This window comes from Candoia aspera, chromosome 3, assembly GCF_035149785.1.
Source record: "Candoia aspera isolate rCanAsp1 chromosome 3, rCanAsp1.hap2, whole genome shotgun sequence".
In the NCBI taxonomy this organism is placed as follows: domain Eukaryota; kingdom Metazoa; phylum Chordata; class Lepidosauria; order Squamata; family Boidae; genus Candoia; species Candoia aspera.
The window spans coordinates 28,861,247-28,876,316 of record NC_086155.1 but is presented as its reverse complement, the minus strand read 5'-3'; the positions used below and the strand labels follow the sequence as shown (position 1 = coordinate 28,876,316).

The window sequence follows — 15,070 nt, the reverse complement described above, 5'->3', positions numbered from 1 at the left end:
CCTTGGGGGAGCTGGGGGTGGCGACAACCAACAGGAAGCTCTGGCATGGGCTGATCCATGAGTCATGAAGAGTTGGAAGCGACTGAACAAATAAACAAAAACAATCTATCATCTATCTATCTATCTATCATCTATCTATCACATTTCTTTACTGCCCATCTCGTATTATGACGACTCTGGGTGGTTTACAAACAATTAAAGATTAAAATATCATTACAACCATACAATATAAATATAAATACACATAAATATAAAATGCAAAGTATACAACATAAATTCCAAAATGGCGATTGTTGGCAATTTCCACCCCAAGATACATACCTGTAAACAGGTGGGAAGACAGAGGACTGAGGCAGAACACCCTCCTAAGGGCCAACTAGGAAGTACATGGCTAGCTCAAGGAGAAGACAGAGCAAAGCAGGGCTGCAAAACTGCTACAGGGAGTTAAGCAGGGCAAGGCCACTGGCTTTCTGGAAGTGTCCAATGAAATTTGGATTAAGCCATAGTACTCAAATGCTAGTTGCCTTTTGCATAGGAAAGAGATAAAGGTTGCCCCAGTCATAGCACTATCAGTAATGACTAAGCACACACCTTTGGACATTTCATATACAAAAGACATTAGGGAGAATTCACAGGCAAAACCAACACAGGTAGTTTTATTGTGTTGAACAGTAATGCAAGTTATTTTGTTACATACACATACCAACACTTGAAGGAATCTTATGGTCTAAAAAGAAATGAGCAAGCTAAATCTTCACATAGTAGGGAATGTTTGAGAAATTTAACAGTATCCTACACCCCAGAGAAAACATGACAAGATAACAGGCCCTATGCTTGCTCCAGGCTATTTTATAACATTTTCATTCCTGTGAAGTAACAGCAGAAAGCAGCCTGTCCTGAGAGGACATAAGTGAAAAGGAGGGAAGACATTCATTGTAGTTTTCTAGTAACAGCTTAGACAGGATATCATCAAAGTTAAAACACAGAATTTCTCTTTCAGTTCACATTAGCTCCCTTTTCATTTCTATTGCTCTAAAAAGGTAGGAAAAGCTAATAGATGAAATAAAACTGATGGAATGGGAAGAATTCTAATACAGTGTATTTGCCATCCTAAAGTTCCACAACAAAATAAAATTAATGAAGACAATTATTTTTGATTAATTCAAACAGCCGTGTTTGAGATTTCTTTGTTCAGTATTGTTCAAAACATGTTATGCATGTTTGCAGTGAAATAAGCCCAATTTTGTTCAATATCCATGACACAGGAACAAAGTCAGAATAAGTTTGCAGGACAGCCTAGGTACATTCTTGTCCACTTTTTCTACAAGGAAAAAAAATGCTTGCTACATTATTTGATCTCACTGTTCTGTTTGTACAAAAGGAAGAAGCAAAATATGATATGTTCCATAGCTGAATGTATAACTGGGGAAATTATAGTAACATTTTAAAAAAAAACAGAAAGAGGAGAATTCATGTTCAGTCCACAAATGTTCCTTCTGGTAGCTCTACAACGACGGGGGCACAGTCCTCGGGTTCCATCTCAAAGTCCCACTTGAATTTCTTTGTTAGATGAGCTTTAAATTTTTCTGCTTTCTTCCTCAGAATTCTATCAACAGTTGGGCTACAAGTGTAAGAGAAGAACACCTAAAAAACACATTACGTATCAATTAATGCAACATTTTAGAATAGATAAACAGACTTCAGACTTACGGATTTTTTGTTTGTTTGTTTTACTCACAAACGTTAGAAACCAAGGAACAGAGTACTTACTAGAAATCTTGAGTCCACAAATCTGAGCTAAATGCTGAAACCAAAATCATGGCTGATTTCACAAAAATGGCACTTTCCCCAATTTGTTAGTTTGTATCAGTTTAATTAGGAGGAAGCTTTTTATTTTCTCTTCTTTTACTTACCATTGATGCAGAAACCATGGTCTCTAGAGAAGTTACTGATACTGATTTATCCAACAGCAATCTTCATGGATGCACAGATCACAAGAGAATCCCATCATTAAGATATTCAAACACTTCTGATAAATTAACTTTTGATTTTGCCACTGTTTAGGTCGTATGAGCAGAAGCAGCTTCCTATCTAGATTAAGATACTTTACCCTGTATCAGGAAAGTATTATCCTAGGAACTATTGTGGAATTAAGCAAACTGAATTACTGCTATACCCTTTTGCTTTTTTCAGAATGTTAAAATATGGAGACAGTGGGGATATTTGACAGATATCTGAACACACAAAATATGTTAAGAAGCAAATGCAAAAAGTTCAAATCCTACCTTGATTATACCTCTCTCTGCCCTGAAAATAGCTACCTCATCTCTTAAATTTTGCAACTGTACTCAGTACAGGTGGTCCTCGTTTAGCGACCACAATTAGGACCTGCAACTCAGTCGTTAAGTGAAGTGGTCACTAAGTGAAACTGCAGCTGTTCTTATGATCTTACTTCAGCTTTTCTTTGCTTTACAGACCTGCAAAGGTTGTAAACGCAAGGATTAGTTATAAAGTTACTTTTTCATTACTGCCGTAACTGCAAATGGTCGCTAAATGAGGACTGTCTATAATCTAGATACAATAAAACTCAAAAGTTGAATAAGACTTCAAAAAGAAACTGTGCTAAGTTATTCTGGTTATTATTAATAATAAATCTTATTATTAGTTATTGGTGTATTTATTGTAATTTGTATTTTATGATTTTAATTCTGGTTTTATTGTAAACTGCCCAGAGTCCCCCTTTTTGGGGGGAGATGGGCAGTAATAGAAGTTTGATAGATAGATAGATAGATAGATAGATAGATAGATAGATAGATAGATAGATAGATAGATAGATAGATATTGGACATACAACTCAGAAGTATTCTGAGTTGGGATTGCAGTATCAGGAGAAACACCTCTCCCCATATATTCCAGCCCATACCCTATGATCAACTTGAGAAGGTCTCCTCCACAAAATGACTATCTGCAGGTAAGCCAATTTAGTAGTAAGCTATTGACTCTGGAATGCCTACCCCAGTGAACCATGCTTGATGCCTACATTGTTGCCTGAAAAGACATTTTATTCTCTCAAATCTTTTATTGTATGTGAGCACTGGTTGCAAGGCAGTTTTTTCAGCACTGTCGTAAGTCTGAACCATCACTAAACAAATGGTGGTTAAGCAAGGACTACCTGTATATATATCTTAATAATCCTTTGGGATTTAGTGGTATACAAGTTAAATAAATAAAATAATATAGGTTGGAATTATTTTGTTCAAAAAATGCACCTGATCACCTGACCTTGGACTTCCCAGTACCTTAAATATTTTAGAGATTTTCTGCAATCATTCTCCCAAAGATATCCATTTCCACCCACCTCTCATTTTCTTTCTGCACTATTAAGTCAGTCACATCCCTCCAACTACATTATCATAGTTTCAACTCCAATTCAAACAACTTCCTTAAAGACCTCAACAACAAAATCAGAGCAAAAAACTGAATTTCTGGAATGCAAAAGATGAGGGAAATTAAGGTCTTTTTCACCCATGCAATAATATTCAAAATAAGGAATGCCAACAACATAAAAAAGATATAAATTTCTCCCTAACGAATTTTAAATAGCTGGGTACATTTATATGTTAATTTCCAATGAATACACTACATACGAACATTTAACTTCTCTGACTGCTGTTTTATTGTTTATGTTATTATGTATTTTAAATATTATTCAAAAATTTTACCTTTGATTATATTGCATTGGGAAAACTTGTTTTTCACCCAGACCTTTGGATAGGACAATTGATGCCCCTTTCTTCCTCTCTGTTCCCCTCTGGGTTCATTTCATTTCATTTCATTTCATTTCATTTCATTTCTTGCCAACATTGTTCTTTTGCCTTGTGCTATTTTTGTGTTTGTTGTTCTTTGTTTTTAAATGTTTTAACAAATATAAACTGCCCAAAGTTGCTGGGAGTTGGGCAACATATAAATTTAATAAGTTATTATTAATTTGAAACATAGCCTACACATTTTAGAAATAAAGTGTGCTAAAATTAAAACTTTAAATCATGTTCATTTTAACAACTTCTATTGTTACTTCCACAAGCTAATCTGAAATAATTACTGTATTGTGCAATTAAAGTTAATAAATAATCAGTTTAAACCAAACCTTATGAAGTTTAATCAATATCAATCTGATTAAGTCTTTGAAAATTGTGTCCGTTCGTCAATAAACTGCATGTACTGCATGGTTTGGGGGATGAATGTCATGTGTTGGCTTGCAAAATAATCTCTACAGAGCTCCTAGTTTGCACATAATCGTGTGATCGTTCTTGGGAAAAACTGGGCTTTGTTTGTGGCATATTTACTAAAATGTGCCCAAACTGACCAGTATTGTACTTACCATTAGCAGGGAATGCTGTATGTGGCATGGGTTTGACTAAGGCTGGTAAACTAGTCTGCATCTTCTCTATCATACTGAAGAGTATGATGCAAAAGCCTCCATTGACTAAAGCCATGGTGGCCAGTGGTGATCAATATCTATGGGCCCTGGCCATGGCAACTGCAACTTGGAATGTAAAAGAAATACATGGTAAAGAGCATGGATTAATGAATGCAAGGAAAGAAAGAAAATATATTGTAGGCAAGACATTCATTTTTATCACAGAAATTCTCCCCAACAATGACATGTTTTTGTTTCAGACAATAACTGTTTGACAACTGATGCACCTTTTAAACAGTGGCAAAAGGATATATCTAAGTTTGTGTAGCAGGGGAAAAAACATGAATTAAATATAAGGTGTTACAAGATGCAAAGGAAAGAGGAGGACTGGGCTTCCCTGATTTGAAATTGTATTTTGCAGCTTGCTGTTTGGTTTGGATGAAAGAGTTGGTGTTGCTGAGAAATAGAAGGCTTTTGGAGTCAGAAGGACATGACCTGAGATCTGGGTGGCATGGATATTTGTGGCACAATAAAGTCAAGGTTAATGTGGATTTTAAAAATCATTATGTTAGGTGTGCCATATTGAGAATATGGAATAGATACAAATCCAGGTTGTCTGAAAACACCTTTGTGGCTCTCAGCACGAGAAGCATTTTAGAGACAAGAAATAATAAGCAAATACAAATGGCTGACATATGGTGAGATTCTAGAATTTTGTCAAGGGGAATACAAAGTAAAATCAAGAGAATAATTGGTGGCAGAGGGATACAGTTGCCAATGGTGTTATTTCCCCTTATCAGAAAGATTTAAAGTAGTTTATGATACTGAACACCGTAAGATTGATTCTGAAACAGAATTGTGTACAAATGATGAACATGTGATTGCCAAAATGTATAAACTTTTATTGAAAAAAAGAAAGAAAAATAGATATATTGTCTGTGAAATAAAATAAAGAAAAAATGTAATAGGTCTGAATGAAGGAAGCCTGCCCATGTGAAGTGGAACTGATGAGTGCATGTAGGGAACTCAAGGTGTAGGCTGGATTATAAATGAAAGGGCTCCAGCCTATGTCTAAAATTATGAATTTGTGTCATCTAGACTGCCATAGCTGCTGAGGTATGTTATGCTCTACTGAATAGTAGTAATGGAAAAACCAGAGATTAGTCTGGAGGAAAATGTGCAACGTTTATGATAAATGCAATTCAGAGAAAAAAATATATTCTATTAACTGGCAGGAACAAATGGGAACAAGCTGAGAGAGTACAGAAAAGTGACTGGGTGAACGAGAATGGTGTATCTATATGGGAAGTGATTGATTAGGAAAAGAATCTTTTAGGCATAAATCTATTGATACAAAAGCTATTAAACAAAAAGCATGGTTGGAGTGCTTATGATGAAAGACTAAGAGAACTAGTGAAAGATATACGGGCAATGAGCTATTCTGAATATGGGGCGTAAGTCAGTGTCCGTATGAATCTTTGGGGGAAGATAGACATGTGACAAAGGATGTAGCCATGATACAGAATGAAGGAAATAGGTGAATGAAACAGATAAACAACTAACAGCTTACTTGAAATTGGTTAATTGCCATCTGCTGTCAAAAGCTCCTTCTTTTAACAGTCATAAAAGAGCTAAGAAATACCTTCTTCATCTGTCTAGTAAAAAAAATTGTCTGGCTTCAATGATGTAATGTAAATCTATATTTATGCAGCTTCATTGAATTTCAGTTTGTTGACTGCTGTAGCAGTGTCCAGAATGTACAAAAAGCTGTCTGTGGTTGGGATTCAAAATACTGTTAGGTTCTCTGCATACATGAGGACTTTCTGTTCCTTTTCTTACTATTGTCTACTCTTGAAAAGAATTAGGCCTAAATGATCAGAGACTCCCTGACTGAGAGATGTTGGAGGTTTGCAAAATTAACCAAGCTTATGCATTCACGGGGAAAAGCAGAATGCATATACATCTAGATTCAGGTTTACTGAAAAACTGCCTATTACCAAACTTTATTCCAAGTTAATTTTTACAGACAAAGGTAACACTCATGTAGAAACTTAGTTCATCTTCCTTTTAATTTTTTATTTATTTTATTTATTCATATTCCTACAAATATGAATAAAAAGAGAGTGTCAGGACAACATGCAGAAAAGCAAAGCAATAGTCCCTCCATTTGGAGGAGATGGGCGGTGACAAATTTGATAAAATAAATAAATAAATAAATAAATAAATTCCTTTATGAAGATGTTCAAGGAAAGGCTAGGCAGGTGTTAGGGAAAATGCCTCAGAGAAGAAATTTGCCAGCTTGCTCAAGGCTATGGCAAACTCACATTTTCACAAGCAATTGCATCAATGTAAAATGTAGCAAAATTTAAAATCATCAAAAAATGATTTTTTGCACAGAGTGTTTCATATTGTTTTGATAATATGGGACAGAAAAAAGCCCTATTAATTTTGCTCTAATGCACATTAAATCCATATCTATTTCATAGTTCACATACCGATGTAAAGGGTAATAGCGTAGTTACTAAAGAGTCTTATGGCAGCCTTCCCCAGCCTGAGTGCCCTCCAGATGTATGGACCAAATTCCAGAATGTTCAACAATATCCATGTTAGTTGATAAATTCTGTGAATTGAAGTCCAGATATCTGGAGAGTATCCAAATTGGGGAGGAATGGCCTATAACACAGATTAATCATAAATATAGAAGCATATCAGAGTAAGTTCATTAGAGCCATATTGATGGTTCCAAAAAGTATCAAAAATGCCATCCTACAGGTAGAAATAGGTGTTTCATTGGAGGCTAGAGCATGGTTCCTTCTTCTTACCTTTTGGCTAAAGTTAATTCTGTTTCCTATAGGTTTAGCCCCATTAGTATTTAGAGATCATTTTAAGTCATTGTGACTAAAAAAAGCCTTAGATAAAATTAAATTGCTGGATTTCTCTATGGAAAGTCTGTGTTCATTAGGATTTGATAATGCTAGAACCACCTTTAAACAACGAATCTGGGATATAGATCTCCAAACAAATGTAAGTAAGGTGCTACACCTAAATATCTGTCATTTTCTTCCAGAAGAGTTCATTCGAGCTTCTTATTTATCATCGATTACAATTTTGAAATTTCATAAAGCTTTCACCTTAGCCAGACTGGACACACTGCCCTCAGCAGTCTTTTTTGGACATTTCAAGGGTACTCCTATGCACCTTCGGTTATGTCCATGTGGTGATGGCTCAATAGAAACCCTAAGCCATATGTTGTTATACTGTTCCCTATATAAAGACTGTAGACAGATCCTTATATATCTAGTACTGAAGAAATTTCCAGGCAAGGAATGTGATTTCTATTTAATGTTACTTCTTTCGGACAACGACCCGAAAACATCCTCCCAGGTTGTCCAGTTTTGTGCTACCATCTGCGCAATATGCCACACCATTACGTAGGTTTAGAATTTCTTAACGTAGTATTTTATTTCAATTTATTTTAGTATTTTTATTCTTCATTAATTTTAGATTTTATCATACTAATTGTTTTTCTGTTTATCATACTAATTGTTTTTCTGTTATATATGTTGTTGTTTATTTGTTTAGTTGCTTCCGACTCTTTGTGACTTCATGGACCAGCCCACGCCAGAGCTTCCTGTCGGTCGTCAACACCCCCAGCTCCCCCAGGGACGAGTCCGTCACCTCTAGAATATCATCTATCCAACTTGCTCTTGGTCGGCCCCTCTTCCTTTTGCCCTCCACTCTCCCCAGCATCAGCATCTTCTCCAGGGTGTCCTGTCTTCTCATTATGTGGCCAAAGTATTTCAGTTTTGCCTTTAATATCATTCCCTCAAGTGAGCAGTCTGGCTTTATTTCCTGGAGGACGGACTGGTTTGATCTTCTTGCAGTCCAAGGCACTCTCAGAATTTTCCTCCAACACCACAGTTCAAAAGCATCTATCTTCCTTCTCTCAGCCCTCCTTATGGTCCAGCTCTCGCAGCCATATGTTACTACGGGGAACACCATTGCTTTAACTATGCGGACCTTTGTTATCAGTGTGATGTCTCTGCTCTTAACTATTTTATCGAGATTTGTCATTGCTCTTCTCCCAAGGATTAAGCGTCTTCTAATTTACTGTCTGCAGTCAGCATCTGCAGTAATCTTTGCACCTAGAAATACGAAGTCTTTCACTGCCTCTACATTTTCTCCCTATGTTATATATATATGTGTGTGTGTGTGTGTGTGTGTGTGTGTAAGGTTGTTATTATTATATATTTTTATTGTATTTGGCCTTAGGGCTATAATAAACGTGTTGTTGTTGTTGAAGCATATCTAATTTTTCAGCAAGGGATGAAAATGCTAAGTGAGACTCAGAAACCCCCCACAGTGCTTCTGACTGAATTGCTGTTTTAACAGAATCTACTGTTAAGGTCAAAACTAGACACAACTTCAATCAGACACTTACTGTCAGATGTTGACAAACACATGTTTTAAATAATAAGGGGAGAGTGAATGACTCTGCTAACAACAAAATAAGAAGGGATGAAGGACCATCTATATTGGGGATAACCCAAGAACAATATATTTCAAAACTAAATTTTTAATTTTATTTTCCTTGAAGTACATTTTATGTTAAATTTGATTTTGCTTTAAAGAAACCTTTAAAACATTTTTTGTAAAAGCCAAGTATTTATGTAGTATAAGAGTTATCATGTAGTCCAATGGTATTTTACTGTATTTACCTAAAATAAAATATTTTTCTTCTAATAATTCACTTTTAAAATGGGAGGATTGCCTTACTTCCCTTCCCCCCTTTTTTCAGATAAATATGGCACATATCCAATGATTACTGGGCAAATTATCCATGCTGCTGCTGCCCAAACTATGCAACATCAAATTCTCTTACCTGCAAAGTGTTTGTTAAAAAGTTGTCTTGGGAGACTATGTCCACAAAGAAATCAGCTGGGATTTCACTGAGCTGATGATACAGGACAGAAATGAGGTTGCTGAACAAGGTTTGATGTTTCACTATGGCATCCTCTGACCTGCACAAGAGATTCAGGAGTTTTTTCCAGTGCTCAAACGCATCATATACATTCCCAATCAGGAAGCAGATGAAGGCAAACTGTAGCTCCCCTAGAAAGATCCCACCAAGAAAATGTAAGAAATACAGAATTTTAGCTTTAATCCTGGTTGCATGGTCGCTTTATTTATTTAACAAATTATTAAGTATTTGATATCAACCATCACTTAGAGCCAGTTTGGTGTAGTGGTTAAGACACCAGGCTGGAAACTGGGAGACTGCCTTAAGCACTAAGCCAGCTGGATGACCTTGGGCCAGTCACTTTCTCTCAGCCCTACAAAGAAGACAATGGCAAACCACACTGAAAATCTTGCCAAGAAAACTGCAGGGACTTGTCCAGACAGTGGCCAGGAGTCAACAATGACTTGAAGGCACCAAAAACCAATAGATCAACCAACACTCTGGACTGAGATCTAGAACTAGATTGGAAACTAGCAAAATTGCATAGTCTAGGCACATATTAGTGTAAAACAGAGACCCATTTGGTAATCAAGTGTTCTGAAGTAACAGCACCTTCCAAAAAGCACACAGTATTTGTCTGATCTCTAGTTATCACAAGCACGTTATTTTTGTACAGCTAGAAGCTTGAGCTGGTACATCAAAAGACACAGGATAATATATACTTCCAGGGACAAACATGGATATAGGGATATCTCAAGCTATGAATGATTTTTTTCAGGAGTATAATCCCATCTAACAATAATGAACACAACTCACAGGATCTCTCAGATTCATATTCCTTTTACTGTCTCCCACTCAGTTTATCTACTCTTCCAAAGTGTGCAGAGTTTTACCTACATATAGATACCATTCCATAAAGTGATCTGTCCTCAGCCTATGTTCATTCCTCTGGAGAATGAAGTGGCATTAAAAATAACAAAAAAATAAATAATAAAAGGGAATGGCATAGTATGGATTCATTGAGAGACAAATGTAATTGTGGCATATCTGAACAATGTTGTGAGGGCCAGCATATTTCTTTATAGCAGCATTTCTCACGCTTAGCAGCTTTCAGATGCGTGGACTCCAATTCCCAGAATTCCTCAGCCAGCAGGGGCTGGTTCAGGAATTCTGGGAGTTGGAGTCCACACTTTTGAAAACTGTCAAGGTTGAGAAACACTGCTTTATAGCATAAAATCTGTGAATACTACTCCATAGGTAAGTGTAATGATCCATGAGTTCTGTTTTGTCCATATGCTAAGGAATGCAAATAACAAGAAAGAAATGAGAACTTCTGCAGGCCACAATATAAAACTGGTAGGTTACATTTGACACAGTGTAGGTTACAAACTGTGGAGCAGTTTCTTGCTTGCATCATGCTGCACTGCTGCCTTCTAGCCAAGCTAGGAGGAAAATCGCAGAGGTACATGATGCTGCCTATAAAGAGATGCACAAAATACTCCATTCCAGAGAACATTCCTTTCTTCTGTTGGGCCATGCTGATTTGGGTATTCTGAGAATAGACCAGCAACCAGACCACCATGGTGCTAAGGGAGAATGTAACTTTCCAAGGTTCCCCAGTAAACTGAACATTTTGCACATAACTCATACAAAGCAGCAATACATAGCCCCTGCTGGCCTGAAAGCTGCTCCAGGCTTTATACAAAGTTTAAAACAACCAGCTTGCCTTCCAATTCCAAAACGCAAACCAATTCTTTGGTCCTGCCTTTTCAGGGAAGCACTGGAAATCATATAAGGGGTGCTGCTATAATCATGTTGTGTGTGTTATATATTTTATAGCTCTACTACACGTTAGGTGTGGTGGGCAGCAAAGCAGCACCATCTCGGGCAAAATGATTGCTGCTGTTGTAAGAGTACAATTGTTACTGCCCTTCAATATAATTCTGTTTATACTGTAATTATATACCAAAGCTTTTTAGAATTTGTACCATTGACTGTGGTCAGCTCCGATTTCTTCTTTGATCTCTTCCTAATGGTTGGAAGCACATAAAAGCATTTTAAACATGTAAGTGGGATTCCACAAATATGAATCATTTACTCTACTGTTCCCTTTTCTCAAGCATTCTGGGAACGCTTAGAGAGAGGGACAGGAATTTCTCTCAATTCTGCAGCTTTATACAGAAGATAAGAAATAGGAGAGACGTCTGCTGTTTCTTAACTTTGACCGCTCAGAGAATGGGTGCAGCTGGGTAGCCTTCTCATCAAAGGGCAAAATATACTTGATCATGAAAAGTAATTTTGTGGAGGCAAGCATATAATGTAGGTAAATCAGCAAAGAAGAATCAGCTTAAACTTGGAATAAGCAAAAATATTATTAATTGTAGAACCAGATTAAATGAATTTTACTGCACAAATGTTTTACTTTAGTATAAATTAGTAAGGGCTACAGTGTCATTTTATTTCTACCAAATAATCTTCAGGGGGCCATAATGATTCAAGTTTGCTTTTGTTGTTGTTTCACTCACAGGATATTATACAAACCAACATTCTTAGAATGCCAGAGGATTGTCATTAAATGCTGACTGTTGTGTTGTTTAAATGTTCCACAAGGGGTCACTAATACTGCACATGAGAATTTTTTTGACTACTTTAATTCATTTCTTGATTGCTCAAACATAATTATTTAATAGTAGGTACATATCTGCAAAGCTGGGGAGCAATTTACCATGATAACTATTTGATCTTATGGACTGGCTTAAAATCCATAAAATTTAAAATTTCACCTGACTGCTAAGGTAATCATATCCCAAAATACAAAAATGGCCAATAAAATTTCTACTCACACTAACAGCATTGTTTCACTTGCTTTGCAAAACTCTGATTTGTAAAGTATGCTTATGAAAGTTACAAGGTATTCCTGGGATTATCTAAAGTATAATACATGCACTGATGTCAAAAAACGCAGACATTATGCTTTCAGAAAAAAAATTAGCCAATGAAAAATAGCATCTGAGAAGGCATATTTACTTACCAAGCACATCCTGGGAATTGCTAGCATAGTGTTTATTAATCACTGTTTCTAAAGCATAGCTGAGATCCATGCTGTGCCTGGTAACTTCCTCAGGTGTGGCACCTTCAGGATACATTTGTTTAGGTATTTCTGTGAATCTGATCTCAGTGCCAGGCTTCAGTTGCATTTTAGGAAGCCGGGCCAGTCCTTCTGCATAGCTTTTGCATTCTGTGTCATACTGGGGTAGTTTCTGTTCAATTCGATCTTTAGTATATTTTCCAGGCAGAACAGGCAGCACTTCAGAAAAGGCACATATCTGTCCATTTTCAGGCTGCAACTTTTGCATTACAAATTCATTAATAAAATTAGTGAGAGAGACCCATTTTTTAAGGGTGTTATATGGGTAGGGACCCAGAAATTTGTCCATCTCCTTGAGATTGGCTCTCATGGCTTCAGACTCATTTTCAGAAGCTGGGGTGAGGTCTACTTCTTCTCTGAGGTTGTCCCAGTGCAGTATTTGTAAATCACGTTGTTGCAAGTTTAAGAAGAAACCAGTACGAGGACCACTTTCCTTCCTATTGTTTTTATCAACAGAGCTGTAATGAAAAAAATGAATGCCTGGTGGTATCATCTTGACTCCACAGAACTTGGGGCCAACTTGCCAACTGTTGTAGTCAATGCCAAACTCAGTTCCTTCTGGCATTTTCAAAATTATAACTGTGGCACCTTCAAAAAAAAGTCGCTTGGCCAAAGCTTGGTCCATCTGCATTTCTGCCATCTCAGCTGCCCCCTTGGTTATACCACAGCTTCTTATTCGGATGCCTAGCAGAAGCAAACAAATCACATCTGAATCCTTTTTGCCACTATGATATATGTGAGCCAGTGTTACAGTACCAAGAACACAGCTTTTATACCTATGAGGTTGCAATGCTTTCCTCACAATTTGTCAAAGTGGCTTCTACATTTTTGCTTAACATGCCTGAAATAGCAAACAAATCACTACTGCCACCTGGTGAATACGATCAGCCAAGTATAAATTTTTCCCATACTTGAAGCAAACATTCTCTTATGATTGTATGACAATACTAACTGCCCTCCCCCACTCCAAAGATGGAAACAGTTTGGTTAATACATTGCCAAGGCAGTAAGAACAGCTTGGCACTGCATGGCCAAACCACCAAACCTCCAATCTATGCTCTGAAACAAGACAAGAGAAAGCTCCATAGGCTTCCGCTCATCTACTTGTCCCAAGGGTAACAGCCAAGCAACAGTCATATTGGAAAAGGGTGATGTGGGGGAGGTGCTTTCTTCACTTCTGCTTGGTTACCCAAACAACAAATTAGATGGGACAGTCACTCACAACTCTGGGCTTCCAAATCAAGGCGAGCCATAAATTGCAGACATAAGGTCCAGAATTTTAGAAAACTTGCCATTATAAAATCCTGGATATTTTTGTGATGGCAGAAAGAGCAGTGTCTGAAAACTTAAAACAGAGAATGTTCTTCCAGACAAGTCCAAACAAATGATTAAAGGTAAGATTAAAGTACTCCTTAAATGACCATTATTCTTTTAATTTCTATTATTGCTAAATAAAATGAAAGGCAATAACAGAACACACAGCAGTAAGGGACCAAAATGAAAATAATATGTTCTGAATGAGACAAGAACAAAAGGTACTTCATTTTAAAGTCATAATTGGGATAGTGTGCTAAAGGCTACCTATAAATTGAAGTGGCTTATTAAATCTTTGGTATTGGCAACATTTTACCAAGTCTTTATCTGCCAGGAGGCTGAAAATTATAGCAACATCTTTCTAAACAATAAAGCACAGATCTAATAAATAATTTTAAAATCAAAGCAATCAGGTATGTTCAAGAATGTAAAAAGTTTCTCAAGAGTCATATTCTCCTTCCTGTATTACCAAGATACATAACAACTTTAAGGACTTATCAACAGAAGCATCGTTTTTTTTTTCCACAGAAATCACACAACCAAAAATCAACACATGAAAGCCCATAATTTGGGGCAAAATGTACATTGTGCACTAGTTAAAAAACCTCAGATGTAGACAAGAGCTAGGCATGGATCCTAAGTCGGTGTCCATATGAAGCAGGCTCATGACGTGCTTGCTCAGAAATCACAGAACACGACCTCACTGAACTCCGAAATAAACAGTAGAAATTTATTTCAGTCTCACGTGATTTCACGAACAACCACTTTTTGCCTTGAAACTCAAGCGAGCCTCTGGGGAAAGCCAACCAGCTGTGGAGAAAGAGTTCTTGTTAGGACAACCTGCGTGACGCCTTCTGAAAAGAGTTCTGTGCCATTAAGAACTGCACCCTAAGCAGATACTCGCTGGGTCTCCGAGCCTCCACGCCAAGAGAAAGGCATCTGTTGCTTTTTATGGTTTTCACACAAACGCCATATGAAGAGAGAGAAGCCCCACCTGAGAAGGGCGATCCCACGGAAAGAGACAAGAAAGCGATAAAGAGCTCCGCCCGGTGAGCGCAAGAGGCGGGCAGGCTCAAAAACCGGAAGAAGCTAAGTAGGAGCTACCAGAAAAGGCCCAGCTCCCATCTACGATCATGTCGGCACCGTGCCTGCTGACCTAACCCCTTTCCCAACCGACTGGCCCCGGCAACACATGCGCCTCCACAATTTAGGATTTAGAGGCAACTTC

General features: G+C 37.3%; 1 protein-coding gene across 2 annotated transcripts; it reads right to left on the bottom strand.

Annotated features, from left to right (window-relative positions):
* Positions 1–628: 628 nt before the first annotated feature.
* AAR2 (AAR2 splicing factor) lies at positions 629–15,070 on the bottom strand. 2 transcript variants are annotated; one of them, XM_063297188.1, is made up of 4 exons: positions 14,837–15,070; positions 12,412–13,212; positions 9,303–9,532; positions 629–1,644 (listed from the first exon to the last, which is right to left on the bottom strand). In XM_063297188.1, exons 2-4 carry the CDS (start codon positions 13,166–13,168, stop codon positions 1,477–1,479), a joined length of 1,155 nt encoding a protein of 384 aa, XP_063153258.1. In that variant the 5' UTR covers positions 13,169–13,212; positions 14,837–15,070; the 3' UTR covers positions 629–1,476. The 2 variants fall into 2 exon arrangements, with proteins under 2 accessions (XP_063153258.1, XP_063153259.1); XM_063297189.1 differs by lacking the exon at positions 14,837–15,070 and adding an exon at positions 14,588–14,822.